Source organism: Perca fluviatilis, chromosome 23, assembly GCF_010015445.1.
Source record: "Perca fluviatilis chromosome 23, GENO_Pfluv_1.0, whole genome shotgun sequence".
Classification (NCBI taxonomy): Eukaryota; Metazoa; Chordata; class Actinopteri; order Perciformes; family Percidae; genus Perca; species Perca fluviatilis.
In genome coordinates, this window is record NC_053134.1 from 19,936,590 (window position 1) to 19,955,677 (window position 19,088).

The window sequence follows — 19,088 nt, forward strand, 5'->3', positions numbered from 1 at the left end:
AAAGAACTTCTTTAATTTACATTCATGTATTTTCCTTTTTCACAAATTCCTTTTTGGTGGATGCGCACTGTAGTAGACTTTGGACAGATTGGCTTGCCAGAGACAGTCAGCAGCGGAGTCTGAGATATCCTGACTTTTAGTCCTCCCTAGTATGGATCAAGCTCCAAAAACACTGTGTCCTACATTTCACAAAATGCAACTGGATAGTGGCTTTTATTAGATACATTTTTAATATCAATATACAATATATTTCAATTTAAAAATAAAGATTTTTATTAGATCAGATTGATTGTTTGATTTGTAACTCAGCCTGTTCCTTGTATGGCCACCATGTGGCACTGTAGTTCAACTTTAGCTTCACAGAGAAACGTTCGTCACTTCTTCTCATGCTTCGATATTCCTGTTAAGAAGGGAAGGGCTTTGACCAGCAGATGGTGATGTGTGGTCGCCTCTGAGGTTTAAAGGAAACACTCTTCCCCTGCTGTTGAAACAATCAGCGCTCGCAGTCTTTGAGCTCACACGTTCTGTAATCAGCAGCAGCCCTTCTGAGTCAAAGCACAAACGCACATTGAAATACTTTACTTCACACTGAAATGATTCTTATATAAATGCATGTTGATCTTACAGTTTTAGGATTGATCTTGAAGTTGACACAGATATCCAATTCAAGGTTGCCCGTTGCTGTTCTAAACATTTAAAAAAGGATTTAAAACTGGAGGCAGTTATGGTACTTGGACCCAATTGCCGCAATGTGCCTCAAAAAGTGCACTTCTTCTCTTGAGTTCTAACTCTGAACATGCAGACATGATGATACACATTTTTAGATTCAGCGTGACTTACACTTCCAGAGGATATCATTATTGCTGATGTCCATTGTGAGTAAAAGTCCATACATCTGCTTTGAATTTTTTAGAAAAGAAGGGGCTCCTTATAACTCCAGAACTTTCCTAAGAATCATGGGTAACAGTAATTGTTAAGAGCTAATTTGGCATACGTTTAATGTTGCCAATTTGCCAAAATGTTAACGTATATAGGGCGAAGGTCTCAATTTTGTCTCCAAGTATTAAGTGATGTCACCCATAAGGGTTCTGGTGAGCAGAAACCATTACAGCTAACTATGATAGACTAAGACCCTTGTTAATCAATCGTACACTCTCGAAACATAAATCAGCAACAAAATGCACATTAGAAGAAACTATATTATTGGGCAGTCTTAGGCAGTGACCTCATTTAGGATCCTAGTGGCCTGAGGGGAGAATCTCTTCCTGAGCCTCTCAGTGCTGGCCTGCTCTATTCGGTACCTTCTTCCCGACCTCAACAGGGAGAAAAGACTGCTAACTGGGATCTTTACAGTACCGTTCCAATTTTCTTGGAGCCAGTATCTATTTAGTTGCCATTGCGTCATACATCAATAGGCCAATTCATATTGGCTTCAGTATTAGAGCTTGGTTGTTGCCGTTAGGCCTTGAATAGGCCGTTGGAATAAATAGAAGAACACTTAAAAGAAGCCTCTCAATCCGCACAGGATTAGGCACTTTGTTCCGCATTACTTCCAGATCCACCTTTTCTGTGGTATTTTATATGCAACATATCACTGACAAATGTTAGCCGAGTGTCTGTGGCCCTGTTCAGACCTGGTATTAACATAACATTAACATGTGTCTTGGGTGATCCGATCACAAGTGGACAGTTCTAAGTGTGTCAGTTCATAGCTGGCTTTGGAATGCTTCTCCACATGCGTCTTGAGTGGCCACTTGTGATCGGATCTCACTTCCACACTCTGTGTGGATGATGTAAATGCGTACATCATTGCCTTTTGCATATGAATAAAGAAAAATGCTTTGTCTGTGTAACGAGGGGCGTTTTTTTTTCTCCACCCGACGGCGGTATGTGTGTATTATGTTCAGATTTTTGGGCCCATTTTATGAACCTCCGTGCCAGGGATAACAGCAGGCGGCCGGGTGTCTGAACTGTGCAGAGCACCGGAACAAAAACATAGACACATCACCGACAATAGCATCCACAACACACGATTCACTCTCAGTGGTTTCTGTGACATGAGAAATACTAATGGACTGATACTAACGTGGCCCAAACCCCCTTCAAATGTGGTCTAAGCGACAAATCTCAATGCATCTTCGGCCTGGCTTTGTTTTGCACTTGGGTGTGTCACAATATCTGTCATTTAACCACTTTTGCAATAAAATATTTTTATACAAGAATCCATTTCAAATGTGGGAGACCTAAGAGATTATGAAAAACTCTGTGCTTTGTACTACCTCCAGTACGGGTATCTGAAACTAAAGCACTTTTAAGGGTCTTCCTAGCGCCTGTGAGGTCTTATTATCTGCCTGCAGATCATTTCAAAAAGTGACTAAATCCGAGACCTTTCTCTGACAGTTAAGAGTGTTGCATAGAAATTGAACCTCACAGCCCACTTTAAAAGGTGCTTACAGAGCACGAAGCAACATTTAAAGCTCGACCCCCTGAGACCAGTGCAACACGTAAAAAAAGCCCAAATATTTGGCTGCTGCTGTGTGTTTTTTTTTTTTTTTTTTTTTAAAAAAAATTTTTTTTTCCAATGCTACTGTGTGTTCTTTTTTTTTTTTTTTAAAAAATTTTTTTTTTTTTTTTTATAAAAAAAAAAATTTTTTTTTTTTTTTTTTTTTTTTTTTTTTTTTTTTTTTTTAAAAAAAAAAAAAAACAAACCACACAAATATTTTTTTTTTTTTTTTTTTTTTTTTTTTTTTTTTTTTTTTTTTTTTTTTTTTTTTTTTTTTTTTTTTTTTTTTTTTTTTTTTTTTTTTTTTTTTTTTTTTTTTTTTTTTTTTTTTTTTTTTTTTTTTTTTTTTTTTTTTTTTTTTTTTTTTTTTTTTTTTCTTCCCCCCCTTTTTTTAAAGAAACTGTTCTATCTGGAGGAAAAACTGTGATGGACAGCTTAAGCAACAGCACACCTTTATGTTATTGTGTTAGCAAATGTCAACTGGATAAGTACTCATAACAAACTATAAGCATCCACCACTACCTACTATCTGTCACCGTCAAAGACAACTACACAGCTATAGCCAGTGTGTTGCAGACTTGATATTTTTATTCAGACATATCAGGGTAAATATAAAAGGCAATCCCCTAACCCACCAAAGAACAGAACTTTTCAAACTTCTACAGTTAAGATTCAACATTTTATCAAGGGCTTTTCACACGGGGAGCGATTGTCTCGCTTTTCACTGAGCCCAGCTGGAGATGCAGGACAAAAACAACAAGAACCTCATAGCTTCTCTTAAGAAAAAGTTAGAACATCAGCTGGAGAGTGAGCGTGTCCTGTGGCAGCAGGAGAAAACCTCCGTGCTGGAGGAGAGAGAGAAAACGAGAGCCTCCGATGTGGCTCAGATTGACGAGCAAAGCTCTATGAGTGACGCCCTCCTGGCTGATCTGAAGAAGGCTGAGCAGCAGCTGGAGAGTCATCTCAACGAGTGGAAGGAGGACAAGTCATCCCTCCTTCAGGCCACAGAAAGCCTGAAGCTGACTCAGCAGGACAAGGAGCAGGAGTGGGAGAGGACGGAGAGCACCATGAGGTCCCAGCTGGTAGAGCTTCAGAGCCAGGTCATGAAAAAGCAGCAGAAGAAGAAGTGGTACAGAAAGCTTCTCTAATGCCCGGCTGAGGAAAAGAAAATGCATTTATACACAAACAATCTTTTAAAAATAGTTTGTTGGTCTGTTTAAAATGTGAAGTTGCACTACAGTCATGTGTAATATGAAATGCTTAGTTTGATGTATTATAACTCAGGGGACAAACACTCATGAGTTCTCATTTGCATCCTAAACCAAAATACAAGTTGGTCTAAATATAGGTTTTTGTCTGGAGGTACATGTTGGTCATCCAAAGAAAATAATTCAGTTCAAAACACAGGAGCATTACTTTCAGGGACATTTTGCAGGTTTACTACAAGTCTCATGTAGCTTTAGACTTTAAGACCAAACAGGTTTATTTAGTATCACAGAGCCTTTCAAACACAGCTGCAATTCAACGTTTTATGAAGAAGAAATGCTTTAGAATATACATATTCCAGCTTGACGTCCAGAGTCAAATTAGCAAAATAATTTGAAGTAAAAAAAGTGTTTATATATTACTTGAAGCCTAGTCTTGCATTGCCAGACCTATCTCCACAGCGCTGCGGAGGAAGGTCTGGCTAGTCCACACAACATTCCTGGATAGGAGGAAAACTCTGGTTTATTGGCACTTGTTTTGGCTGGGAAACTCAGATTGGACAGATAGTCTAGCTGAGGAGCAGTTAACCATAGTCCTCATAAATCAAGTGGAGTTTAGAAGGGCCAATACAAAGAAAGCAAATTGTAACGGCCATCCGGGTCGAAAATTAGGGACATCCGCGGAACTTTCGGCGGCACCGGAACTGTCCAGTAAATGAAATGCCGTCGATACAGACTACTTGAAGACCATTCTGTCATTTGGTGATTTTATATTAGGCTACTTCAGTGTTTCCTCTACAACTGCAGGAAAATCTAACTATCAAAGTGGGACACTGTATCAGCAGATACTCAGTATTGGCTCCATCATTATAACTAATAACATGAACATGACCCTTTAAATATATCTAAATGTATCAGCTATTTCTTGGCAAAAGATTGTACGGTCTGAATAAAATGTGGAAGACTCAAAGACACAGTGAAGGTATCGCAGTGGAAGGGTGTCCGTCCATCCATCGCTCCCCGCCTCGGGGTTGAATTTCCTCCTGGGCATTCCAGCAGAGAGGCTGTGGTCTCCGGGGAAACGCTGCTCTGTCCTGACAGGCTTGGCCTCCAGCAATGACTGATCCACAATAGCAGTACACAGCAAAGTCTCCAGGAGCATCACCACCACTGACAATCCCTGCTCTCTCTCTCTCTCTCTCTCTCTCTCTCTCTCTCTCTCTCTCTCTCTCTGCCAAGAGGTTGTCAGTCTGTTTGCGCTGTGTTCTGAATGATGAGTGAGCATCTGATTGCTCATTCAGGGCCGCTCTGCCGGCTATGTGTTTACCTCTTCATGTACGTAGCAGAGTACTATGAGATCCTCTGGTCGCCCTGAGCCCTATGGAGAGGTTTTTAATTTCACGTTTTGTCTAAAGAAAAAGCAGAGAGCCCACACACTGCTGGACATCTCAAGGCCAAAAAGAAGCAGAAAATCTTGGGAGCATTTATTAAAGGTCCCATGACATGGTGCTCTTTGGATGCTTTTATATAGACCTTAGTGGTCCCCTAATACTGTATCTGAAGTCTCTTTTATATAGACCTTAGTGGTCCCCTAATACTGTATCTGAAGTCTCTTTTATATAGACCTTAGTGGTCCCCTAATACTGTTTCTGAAGTCTCTTTCCCGAAATTCAGCCTTGGTGCAGAATTACAGCCACTAGAGCCAGTCCCACAATGAGCTTTCCTTAGTATGTGCCATTTCTGTGTCTGTAGCTATTGAGGAGGAGAGGGGGGGGGCAAGGTGGAGGGTGGGGGGTGTGGCCTTGACCAACTACAACTTTGCTCGTCTGAAAGCCAGGATGTCTCTCTCTCTTATGGGTGGGCCAAATTCTCTGGGCGGGCAAAGCAGAGAAAGGGGAGGTAACCTTGCTCCTTATGACCTCATAAGGAGAAGATTCCTGATTGGCCCATCTGAGCTTTCATTTTCTCAAAGGCAGAGCAGGATACCCAGGGCTCGGTTTACACCTATCGCCATTTAAAACCTCATAAAGTGAAATTTTCATGCCATAGGACCTTTAATCCATACTACAAGCATGGTGCAAACACCAACACACCAGCATTAGAAATTATTAGAACTATGTTTTTTTTTTTAAGTACTTAAAAGGTAAAGACGGTACCTAATCAGGATAACTTTGTCTCCATTAGCTCTTTGTGTCTGAAGGTCCTTAAACATTGACATTTCACAGATCTCTGGTCAGATTTTGATGAACCTGAGTGGGATGCTGCATCTTCTTTATCACCTTAAAAAATCTATTAATTTCTTGGCCTCATAGAGCTCAACAGTTTGCTTCCGGATGTGAAAAATTCCATTAATATTCTTAACCATTAACCATCCAAGGCAAGCACTTGAATGTGGAAAATCACTTCTGGAACCAGAGCCACAAAAAGTAGGTGGTTACTGTTGTGCTCTACAAGGTCCCGAAAATGAATGTCACGGTTTTCAGCTTATACCGCTGCAGCAACTTTGACAAAAGCTGAAGGGAAGATGCAGATGGTACTGCTGTCTTCCAGCATTTACTAAAAGTGACAGATACTGTTGGTTTGGCGATTGACAAATTATTTTTATTCAATAGCTGATTGGCCGAATAGATTAGTGCTACAAATGTAAATTAAAGTCGCTATGATTACTCTTTTTAATCAGCCGCAGCAGGCAGCTGTTTTCAGGGAAAAAGCTCTAAAAACCCAGTCTACACTACCTTTGTAGTTGCTCGGAGCGCCTTTCCATGGGCAGCTCCCTCACTCTGACATCTTTCCATTAGTGCATGTATAGGTTCTGAGCATGTGTGTGTAATTCCGACCTGTGTGTAATAACAACAGAGTGAAAACATTGGAATTTCCCCTTGTGGGATTAATAAAAGTATGAATAATTATTATTATTAATGCAGCCTTTAAAACCAGGAAAAGACAACACTTATGTCATATTACGATATTACGATATCCAAAATCTAAGACGATATCTAGTCTCATATATTGCCCAGCTCTACTGCTCAGCACCAAACCGCAGCCAGATACAGTTTGAGACTAGCTGGTGAACATTTTAGAATATTTTAGCAGCCAAAGAGCCAGAGGTATAGGAGAGTGAATTGTGGACTTACATTTGTCAGAAACAAACACGACTCAAGACAAACAAATTATATTTTTTCTCTGTAACTGCTAGATATGTCAATAGGAAACTTGCTAACAAGTGTGAGTGTTGTGCCTAATTGCTTGTTTCTGCTGCCCCCAAGTCGGCCTTGACTGGTAATAACTAGGGCTGTACCGAATGTCTTTTTTTGTCATACATGTAAAGCCTCTATTAAGGTTTTCGAATGAAGCTTTGATTGTCTGTTACCATATTTAATGACATCCTCACCCTAAAAATAATAATAAATCCTCAAACAAAATCATACATTTGAATAAAGTGATTCATTGGATAAAATGAGGCTTTTTTTAAACTTTATTTAAAGCGCCCATATTATGCTCATTTTCAGGTTCATAATTGTATTTTTAGGTTGTACCAGAATAGGTTTACATTGTTTAATTTTCAAAAAACACCACCTTTTTGTTATACTGCACATTGCTGCAGCTCCTCTTTTCACCCTGTGTGTTGAGCTCTCTGTTTTAGCTACAGAGTGAGGCAGCTCACTTCTATCCCATCTCTGCTGGGAGTCGCACATGCGCAGGAGCTAGGTAAGGACTACTAGCTAGCTACTACTACTAGCTAGAAGCTAGCGCTGCTAGCGGTTAGCTACCTCGTTCTCAATGGCAAAACACTGCTACAACACACACAAGTTCACCCTAATCTACAAAAGAAATTATATAGAACAAATTGCATGTCCCTTGTCTGCAGGTATTCCACGCAAAGTTGGAAGTGCGCCCTAGTTTAGAAGAAGTCTCCTGGCTAATCCTGCCTTGTACTGACCGAAGTTTGAGAAACCGCTAGCTGATGTGGTATTAGCTAAAGTGGTTAGCACACCCCAAATGTTTCGGCTGATGACGTAGACAGCCCTGCTGATTTTGAACAGCTCACCCGGAGACTGACGACAGGATACATTCAGAAAACCGTATCTCACTCAAAACAGCATGGACGTTTGTTGTTTTTTTCAAGTTTGTATGCGTGAGGAAGCACCAGAGACACAAAATAACACCTCATTTTTTACCGGGTTTAAAACAAAAAGCTCCGAGCCATTTGGTACAGCACTAGTAAAATCTAGACTACCAGTGAGATTACAATGAAATTTTTTCTGTTACTGGGAATCTTGCGTCCCTCATAGTAAAAACATGAGCTAAACTAAAACATGGGGAATTTAATCTTCATGTAAAAATATGTGTTGGCAGCATAGGAAATCTCCTTTTGTAAACACCGCAGTATTAGCAGAACGTCAAGTTTAGCGGCGTGGATACAAATAGAAGCAGGGATAACTTTAAAAAAAAAAAAAAAAAAAACCTGGAGGGACAAATTGTTTTGTCCACATACATGACCCATACGCTTCCTATTAATGGTACACAAAAAGAAGGAGCATGGTAAAAATACTCTCATGGTAGAAAGGATGGAGGAATTCAGCTCCATGGTGTTTATAGAGTGGGTGTGTGTGCATGACTGGGAGAAGGAAAGCCCAGACCTCCTTTTGCGGAGCTAAATGTTTACATTTGGACACATGTAAAGCGGTTGTTCAGCCCAGAGAGCCCCAGCGGCCTGTAAATTAAATTGATCACTTGGAGTGACGACGTGTTTTGCAATGCCTTGAAATGCATACCAGTCATTTTTAGCCAGTGAGCCTGAGGGTCCTGCCTCATGCTCTGTGGTGGTGGTCCAGGGTGAGAGGGGGCATTGCCTGTCTAGTATGTAGGTCAGTCATGCCGAAGATTCACAGCCTCCAAAATTACAGAGAATGAGACCACTGGAGACCCAAAACAGCTGGGAGATGTTAAGAACAAGATCCCCCAGTGGCCGTAATGAACATTAATGAACGGACTTAAAAGGACAGATGCAGGGAGATGGAAAATCAAAGAGGCGGACATGGATAAGACAAGTGGAGGAGGAGAGAGGATTTTTTTTTTTTTTATGAGAAAAAAACGCTGCAAAAGCAAAATGTGTTTCTGCCTGTCCCAGTTACGAAAGCCTCTAGCATGTAGCCTAGATCCTTAGCCACACACAGCTCCAGCCTGAAGCCCATCGACAGATTGTGAACTGTCCCACGCCTGCGAGGGGTGAGAGTTCAACGCTGAGACCCACAGAACACTGGGACACAACATGGCTACAAACAATAAAATGCTTTAGAGCATCCTCAATCCACAATCTAAAAGGGCTCTAGTATTTATGGCATTGTCAAATAAACATGCAAGTCAAATAAGAACAAGTATGTATATGTGTAGTCATGGTGTTTCTCCAAAATAAGGCTTCATTTCCCATAAACCTTGTTGCATGTTAAAGGTCCCGTGGCATAAAAATTTCACTTCATGAGGTTTTTTAACAATATGCGTTCCCCCAGCCTGCCTATGGTCCCCCAGTGGCTAGAAAATGGCGATATGTGTAAACCGAGCCCTGGGTATCCTGCTCTGTCTTTGAGAAAATGAAAGCTCAGATGGGCCAATCAGGAATCTTGCTCCTTATGAGGTCATAAGGAGTAAGGTTACCTCCCCTTTCTCTGCTTTGCCCGCCCAGAGAATTTGGCTGACCCATGAGAGAGAGAGACATCATGGCTTTCAAACGAGCAAGGTGGCAGTTGGTCAAGGCCACACCCCCACCCTCCACCTTGCCCCCCCCCCTCTCTCCTCTTCAATAGCTACAGACACAGAAATGGCACATACTAAGGAAAGCTCATTGTGGGACTGGCTCTAGTGGCTGTAATTCTGCACCAAGACTGAATTTCGGGGAAGAGACTTCAGAAACAGTATTAGGGGACCACTAAGGTCTATATAAAAGAGACTTCAGATACAGTATTAGGGGACCACTAAGGTCTATATAAAAGAGACTTCAGAAACAGTATTAGGGGACCACTAAGGTCTATATAAAAACATCCAAAGAGCACCATGTCATGGGACCTTTAAGGCTCAAGAAGGCTTCCATCGACCTTCCTCTCCTTTCTCTAAAGTGTCATTGAAAACTGAAGGCTCCAGCCCAGTTTGCATCGCTAGAACATCACACTCTCGGATTCTTTGCCGGTGGTCCAGAATTCCCGGTTCGTAGGCAAATACCGGGCCTTCACATACTGCTACCGGGCCGGGACAAAACAGTCCTGGCCCGGCAAAAGAATCTTAATATTTGATTTGTGCAGTCATTACCATGATCTTGGCATGATCCCTGTGTGATGCATTTTTCTTCATCGCTCTCACAACAAAGCCACAACAACAGAATGAAGATGATGATTTTGAACTAACAAAAAATGTAGTTGTATCATGGGAAATATAGAGAGCAAGGTCAATTTTATGGAAGTAAATAGCTAGAGAATCCATTTAACTGTCTAAACATCAAAGAAGAAGAAGCGTGCATAGAAGACAATTGTGCCTGGCTGAAGTTACAGGAATTGGAATCTGCTGGGCTGACATGTTGGCAAAACTCAATCAATAAACAAGTTTAATTGGGCGATGTGAACTTTAATTACCCAAATGTAAAAAATGCTACAATGTCAACTTTCCACTGTGGTTTTTCTGTATATAACTCCAGCTTCTCGGTCAATCTAAATACTGCAGGTCTGATGGTGATAACTCTTCCAGTGACTGCTAGTTCACAGGTTCAGACTGCAAGGAAGCAAGTGCATCAGTGCTGGATGATTCCTGTATTTTTCCATGTGATCTTTAAAGCAGTGTGAGAGCTCCGTGTAACTACAGTGGATTGTGTTTTTCTTTGAAAACAGGAACAGAAATAACAATTCAATATAGCCACCAAAACGCAAAAATCACACCCACATGGACTGTTCGTCCATCAGCGATGTTTTTTTTAAAAGCACTATATTTCACATTACTCTTTGCCAAGAGATTCTGTTTACTCAAAGCAGGGTCAGATTCGGTAATTATGGAAAATATGAGTCATTTTGCCCACTCACAAGGTATTTTGCAAGGTCTTTTGACATTTCAGTTCTCCTTTTAATCAAATAAACAAAGTGTATTTTAAGTTTGTTTTGACTGTGAGGAGTGTTTGGTGCACATACTGTGCTGTTAGTGCAGGGCAGGAATCCACATGTTGAAGTACACATATCTTAATCCTTGCAATGTAGTCATTTATACAATCTGATTGGTCTCCATTGTACAATTGTCATGTCTGCAGATTATTAAATAAATAAAAGGCTCACACTGTATATAGAATATATGATTTTTTACCTTTTGGTCAATTCCTTGACAGTTTGTCTTCTGTTTCTTTGCAGGGCAAAGTATTTTCGAGGGAAGAAGCTGAACGGAGAGTATGAGATCCGGGTGGAGCAGGTAAGGTGGATCGAACATAAATTCTGCCTACTTACACATTTTAATAAATTATTTTAAATCTATGACATTTAAAAGCAGCTTTAATTATTCAGTCAGCCTTTAATGAAATACCATTGTGGATGATCTTCTGTTTGTAGCCAACGCAGGCTTCCTTCCACTGAATGTGACGGATTATTTCTGAGGTAGAAATGATCTAATTGGCTGAAGGAGTGCAAGTTAGCTAACTCACACTAACTGCGAACATGATAACACAAACTCGCTGAGTGCTTTATCACTCTTATATCTTTGTAATATTAAAAACTGTCCCACTGCGATGTGTCTACTCATGAAATCTATAATCCACACCCTGAAAATAGAAGACCGTTGGGAATTTAAATTCTGTCCACCCTGACTTTTTATATCCAACAAGCTACTTAAAATATGACCAGTCAAAGTTTATCTTAAAGCAATAGTTTGACATTTTGGGAAATATGCTTATTGACTTTCTTGCCAAGAGTTAGATGACAATATTTGCATGTCTGTGGGTTATGGAGTTAATTGCCAGGAGGCCATTAGCTTAGCTTTGCATTAAGACTGGAAAGACGGGAATACAGCCAGACGGCTAAACCCAAAGTATAAAAATTTGTCTACTAGTACATCTAGAGCTCACTAATTAAAGGGGAACTATGCAGTATACTACTATAGCTTTTAGCTTAATTTACCTTAACTGAACAGCTTTGGAGTCATTGGAATGGTTATGACATTTTTTTTTTTCAAGTTGAATGGTGGTCGTCTCACTCCCCCCTAGTGCATGTTAGCAGGAAAAACCACCCTTGCAACTTTTGGCCAGCCTCAGCATCCGGAAGTATGGCCTGATATCAGGTCTCGCGATATAACGAATTGCTTCACAGCACTGCACACATACGCCCATTCAGGAACCGGCTAACAAGGTAGCGATGGAGTTTTTCACACTATCGCCATGGCTGAGCCGGCAAAAAAGAAGCAGAAAGCTAGGAAAGCATTGTTGGAGGAACAGAGAAAGAGGAAACGGCAAACTGACCGAGTGAGGAGTCTAAATATCTATTCTGAAGCTGTAGGGGGAGCTCTATAGAGAAACCTGCGAGCAAAAAAAGAGAAAACAGCGAAGAAATGGCCAAAACTGCATAGCGCCCCTTTAATATGTAATATTTCAAACTAAAGTGTCAAAAATAATGTAGCTAGCTGTTTTCCACCACCTTCAGTCTTTATGCCAAGCTAGGCGTTCTAGCTCCATACTTAAAAGACAGACATGTATCAATCTGCTCACATAACTCTGGGCATTTCCTAAATGTTGAAGCATTAATTTTTTTAAGTAGCTTGATTTTAATTGAACACAATTGTGCCAATATTATATACAGTATGCACAGAAATATGCGTCTAGACAGTATTTACAGTGTGCAGATAACCTCTAATTTACCTCAAATAACTGTTCAGTTATACATCTGCAAGCCATTGTTGAGCCCGGAGCCGCCTTTGAAATGGAGTGGTGGGTTTTTATGAGCGAAGGAAAAAAGGGGACCAGAAAAAGTTTGCTCAACTCTCTACTGTTGTGGTCACATCGTCTTTCTGGGCCGTGGTAGGGTTGGAATATGAATCAAGACTTTTCTATGAAACGTAAACTTGCATGGATTTTTTATTTTTTTTTATTTTATATTGTGGTGTCACAGATATTGAAACCCGATAAAAATGTGGAGTTAATTAGGCCCATTAAGTTCATAGTGAGTCGGACCATAACGCCGCCCCAAAGCTCAGCTATAGTTCCAACTGTGACCTACTTAGATCTTGTTGGACCCTCCACTCGTTCCCAGAAGCCCCTCTGCGTTGACGATAACAAGTCAGTCGCTAATTGCCTTCAGCAGCCAGACTCTTCATAGGCTGTTTGTGCACCTCGCTGAGAGCCTTAAGACGATGGAAACACAATCTCTGTGTGAAAAGTTAGCGACGTGCTGAGAATAACCCTTTCGGGGGATGACCATAAAATCATTGAGACCCGCTGCACTTTCTCGCTCACTCTTTAATCCCACTTTCTTGTTGGCCTTTACCATCTCTAACCCAGCAAACATTTTTGAAATTGAATAGACTTTTTTTTTTTTTTTTAAATGACGTGCACCTACACTGAAACAAAGCAACAACATTCAGGTTAAAGCCATCTAAGTTGTTAAAGCTGCTACCTAAAGTTTATGCATTTTACAATGACCTATTAAAGTAAACAAATATATAAATTGTGATCATTTTTATCTTAGTTGGATGGACATTGACACCTTGCCCAACATATGCTAGCTGTCATCTATCGTATTCATGCTGTTAAAGCTCTCTGAATCAGTGCTCACAAGCCCCCAAACCAACATAAGCCTTCTCTGGCTTACTTGCTACCATATAAGGTACCATCTTTAGACTCCAGCACAGACTCGCCACAGCATGTGATGCTGCAGCGGGCAAGCCTGATGCCAATCTGTATGAAAGAAAAAAGAGAGAGCGGCTTTGATTCTTCCATGTAATATCTCTCATTAAGGCTGCCCTGCCACCTGTAGTTTCCCCAGCCACTGCCCAACAGCACGCTTGTGAGCCCATTGTTGTGGATCATTCCCTCTCATTTACGTGACCCACTTTAAAGTTACATTTGGCAGACGTCTGAGGTCCTGTGTCCAACGGTTAACTCTTTTTATCCACGGAACAGATGCTCTTTGGAGAGCCGGTGGTGGTGCTTTGCGCTCCTAAGTGATTTTTTTTTTTTCAAAATGATGAAATATGTTCAGTAGTAGCTCTTGATGCCAAGCGATCCTCACAGTCAGGTTAGTAACACAGCATACCTTTTTGTTATGATTCCAAATGAAAAACAGGTCTCTATTACACTTAACATGAATAGACCTGGAGTTGTTTATTAACTTCTTTCACTCTGGCAGTTAATCCCTTGTGGTTTAAAAGAAGTGTTAATGTGCAGTTACATCAGGTCAGTGCTCAAATATCATGAGATCCAAAAAAAAGTATAAAACGAAGGCAAAAGAAAAGGAATACTGGCATACTGTTTTCTCTCTGAAATGAATATCTTTTTATGCCTCAGTGCCAGCAACAGCTGTGGCCAGAGGCATTATGTTTTCGGTTTGTCAGTTCCTCCGTCTGTCCGTACGGACATAGTAAATGAATCCCAATCTCGTGAACGCAATCTCAGGACCCCCTGGAGGGAATTTCTTCAAATTTGGCACTCAAAGATCTAGTCAGCAGCTTAGAGAGGTTAAATTTAGGCACAATGCTACTTTAATCGTGCTCATATGTATGCTAAATTTTGCCAAATGGATATAATCAGAAAAATGCAAGATAGGGCCTTTTCGAAGTGAGACGGTAACTTTACTACGCGACAATTATGGGATGATGCTAAAAAACCTAAACTAACAGAAGCACAAGTGGAAAGAGTTCTAGGGTCAGTGACTAGTCAAGTCAGTAATGTCTGTTCTCCTTTTGGAATTTCATATAGTCTCACTTTGAAGGTTGACCCCAGCTTTTGAGACAAATGTGCGTCATTTTCTTTATAGATATTTCCTCAGGGAGTGTTATCTCACATTATCACAAGGCTTGGTTGTATACTCTATTCTGATTGGTCAATCACTGCATTCTACGATCTGTTATTTCTGTATAACAGACCGTTGCAATGGATGGAGTTCTGATCATAGACTCTGGAGGACCAATTTTCAATCAATAAAATTGTTTAAATCAATACTTGTGCTAATAAGAAGCTCATACCGCTGATAGGCTATCGCAAAGAGAGAGAGGGGATCGCTAACAGAGCATTAGTTGGCTCCATGTTTAGATCACTTAGCAGGGCGACCTGGCTTCTGCCGTAGAGCGGTGCTTATCAGTGGTAAAGTTGACTGTCCTGACCAGGACGCAGTGGACATCAGTGGTAACCTCTGTATGAGCAGCCTTGTAATAAGCCTTGTAATAAGCAGGATAATTTAGAGCGAGCCGGTCATTTTTGCGAATAGAAACCCTCCAGGCTGCTTCAAGAACAAGTCCTGCATCACCCTGTCAAGGTTCTAATTTGCAATAATGACCAGCTCGCTCTACATTATCCCTTACGTAGGTGGCTATCGATAATTAGGCCCACTGACTCAACCGATTTGTTGTCTGGACGCATATGCTCGCCACTTCACACTTGGACCCAGAGATCTCTGGAGCGCACCACTTTTCATTCAGTACACTGGTGCGTTTCAGAGATCTTTGGAGTTTAGGGGATTGCAAGTATCTCAGATGTGGGTACCATGGTGGCAGTGCCAAGCCAAGGACCTCTTGAGCTGAGATCTTTTGCACTGAAAGTCATCACCCTGCTTGTGATGCTTGTAAAAAGTCTGGGAAAAATATCATAACTGATGTTCACCAGCTGCAATCAAGGTATATCACAGACATGATGACACCCAGCAAAAGGCTGACAAACAAACTGCCCACAATCCCTGCACAGTTGTAAATACTGCAATTCACACAATTGGACAAATTAGGCTGTTCAATTTGAAGGGGTCTGTTGTTTGTGAAAGAACAAGGGGCGGTTCTTCGGGGTTGCCGGACTATGTGTGGTTTGAGTCGGGGCAGGGCAACATCTGCACAGAAGGCATATGACCTCAGCGCTGTCCACGCTCCTTTCTGCTGCAGTCATGGCAGCTCACAGGCAGTTGGCTGTATGTTACCCGTAGCCTTTTTTGGCTGGTTTTTGCACATTACTTAGGGCATCTGGGTAGAACTGGCTCAAGACGGACGATTTAGTTTGGTACTTGCTGCAGACATTTGACTGCTCCAGCTGCCCTCGTGCCTTCTGTTGCCCTGCTGCATTTAGCATCTGTCTTGGATTTCGAAATTTAGTGCCTCAATGAACTATTTCACTGTTGTACAACAAGGTGGTAGTGATTAGCAGCAAATACTTCTCCCGTGGTGCCCATGAATGGTCCACTGTACTTCAGGCTTCTCAACTGCATCAGTATGTGATTCAACCAAGCTTATCAAGAGTTCTTAAAAATTCAGAGGTAGTAAACAAAAAGGATTTGCCCTGCAGCTACCAATCAAATCACTACAGTCTGTTCTTTCTTAACATTTGTACACAAGACTGAATAGCTTTACCTCATGTAACTCCTAACTTGTCAACTTACAAATTGCCAGACAATTTTTTTGTACATTCTTATTCCCCAGTAAGCATGCATTACAATGCGGCGTTAATGTAACAACTCTATGCAACATTTTCTATTCAAGGTTGTAGTTCATGCAGGCCCTGGTTGGTCAAGGTTTTCCCAATTGAAACTAAAGAGGTGAGGCAATAAAAGAAGCATTTTGTGTCACAGAAAAAAAATCTATTTTCAGATAAAAGGAAACCACACAATAAGAGGCTCCATCTGGGCTACAACGATTTTATCAACAGCTTCTCTACTTTGGTCTTCCACTCCAAAAATAAAAAAAGAACAACTATCAGTGGAACAAGGTCAGTGTTAAAAGGAATATAATGGGCATTTGTGGAGAGGAAAAATAAAAAGCACAGTAAGGTAATTATGGCTTAGATCCGCATAAACAGTTACGGGAACATCTATTTTCTTTTTTTGCAAACATTGGCTCCTAATAATAATGTAATACATTGTATTCAAGTTCTCTTTTCCATAAGCACAACAAAGTATGCTTCATTTTCCGTATTAAATCTTCATTGGTTATTTTTGAATGTTTTCTAGGATTCATTTCTATACTGGCATATTTCCATCTCAATTATCTAGAATGTCAGAGTAGTTTACACTTCCACTGCTTTTAGTGCTCGCACAACACATCAACATTGGCTTTCATGGCTTAGACATGGACTGACGTTTCTTCTGTTTTCTTCTCTTCAGCTCACAGTTCAGCTGCTTTCAGCATTTACTCGCAAACTGTTAACAAGATTAAACTTTAAATTGAAATTTCTAATGCTTTCAGCCACTACAACACTGACTGTAGCTACTTTCAGCTTTAAGACTTCAACTGAAACCTTAGCTTACATTACATGTCATTTAGCTGACGCTTTTATCCAAAGCAACTTACAATTGCTATATATCAGAGGTCGCAGGGCTCCTGACTAACTTTTTTCACTAGGAGCACAGTGGCCCCCAACTGTAAATTTTAGGGGCGCAACCAGAAAATTTAGGGGCACACACCGTAAAGCAACATGCTAACCAAATATTCACATTTCTACTAATTTCCACTGTATTACTAATAAATGCTTTGATAATAGATGCAGAAATTACAATGTGCTGTTTCAAATTCAGTGTCACTTTTGAAGATTCAACATATAAGTCATCATTGCTGTCATGACCGTAAACAAAATATTAAAAAAATATACCAGCTCTAGTCTACAATTACAATGAATACAACTTAAAATTAAACATGCATTTTTAGGCTACTACCCTTAGGATTGGGTACCTTTCGCATCTGAACCAATATCGGTACCGATATTACCTGAAATTCGGTTCCAGTACCCAACGGTACCTTTTTTCGGTACTTTCCCTCTGTAATTACAAAACAATTATTTCAGTTGTAACAGTAATTCCAAACCTATTTATCCTATGTACTTAGAACATTGTTATTTTATTAGAATATGTTACACGCTAAAGAAATTAAACAAAAATAAAAATAAACCCCTCCCTCTCTCCTCCCAAACCCGTCCCTACAACCTATTAAATTGAATTATTCATTTCTTACCCACTGTAACTTTTTTGGCCCGTTTTTATTTTCATGACCGTTTTCAATTGCTCTTTAATGTTTCATGTAAAGCACTTTGAATTGCCTTGTTGCTGAAAGGTGCTGTAGAAATAAAGTTGCCTTGCCTTACAACCTCAGCCTGTCAGTCAGTCACCAGGGCACAGAAACCACTGTGCCTGCTGCTTGTCTCAGAGGAAATGTAAGGTCAACAGCACCGCGACCGTTTTCAGCTCACCGTTAATATCATATCGCAGCAAACGCTGTCTGCGTGAAGTTTTTAAACACTGTAACCATACTTGCAACCACTTTATCGGCATTGCCACTCACTGTAACTTGCCGTCCGCACCTCTGTGTGTGTTTGTTTCAGAGCTCTGCTCTCTGTCAATTTTCAGAGAGGACAGATAAGCTTGCGCTTACGCGCTCAGGGGAATTTACTGGTTGCACATGACTGGATGTAAAATTCAGTCGCACACTCAAATTTTTGACACAAAATGGGACCATTTGGTCACAGTCTGGAGCCCTGTCAGGGATACAATGGTTGATGGTATCGCAGTGGGAATCGAACCTGGATCTCCAACACCAAAGGCACGGGTCAAATCCACTGCGCCATCACCACCCCTTCTTTCAATACTTGCACTTCAAAAGACAACTCAGTCTATTTAAGTGCTTCAACTTAAACTGACACTTCAACTCCTTATATTTACATTCAAAGAATTGTTTACAGTGTTCGCACCTGCAGTATTCCGTGCGAGTAAGCACTTTTAGCTTTTTGTAGTTTCTTGGTTTCGTGCTTCCCAGAAAACATTGCAGATTGTAGTTGCCGTGCAGCTTGACCAGACCTTCCAAGTTGTTTTTGCCAAAGGACAAAAGATCCTGTTTACAATTTGACTCGTGACCAAACAAAAGGCACCTGAACCTCAGTGACACGGGTTAGTCCGAATCTAAAAATACTCGCAGAGATTCCAGATGAGCTGCCGTCAAGTGGCGTTTACTGTTCTGTCCACAGGTTCACATGGCTTGGCAGTCAGGACAGAGTGCACGCAGCACTGCAGGAATAAATGAGGCTTCCCTGTAAATTAGTGCGGCTAATCTAAACCAGTGCCTTACACGGCGGTACTTTTTTTGTCAGGTATGAGATATCGTTGATTCAAGTAGAAGATTGAGTTGATTAAAGTGCCTTTTTCATAGTGATTAAAACACAACAGTGATTCAATACGTGTTAAGTC

The 19,088-nt window shown here is 40.7% G+C and overlaps 1 protein-coding gene across 2 annotated transcripts in view; it reads left to right on the plus strand.

Annotated features, from left to right (window-relative positions):
* LOC120553417 (synapsin-3-like) overlaps positions 1-19,088 on the plus strand; it is a 124,226-nt gene that overhangs the window by 12,819 nt on the left and 92,319 nt on the right. For both annotated transcript variants that reach the window (XM_039791788.1, XM_039791789.1), the window contains exon 3: positions 11,091-11,148. In XM_039791788.1, coding sequence (XP_039647722.1) covers positions 11,091-11,148 — 58 coding nt within the window. The remainder of the gene's footprint in view (positions 1-11,090; positions 11,149-19,088) is intronic.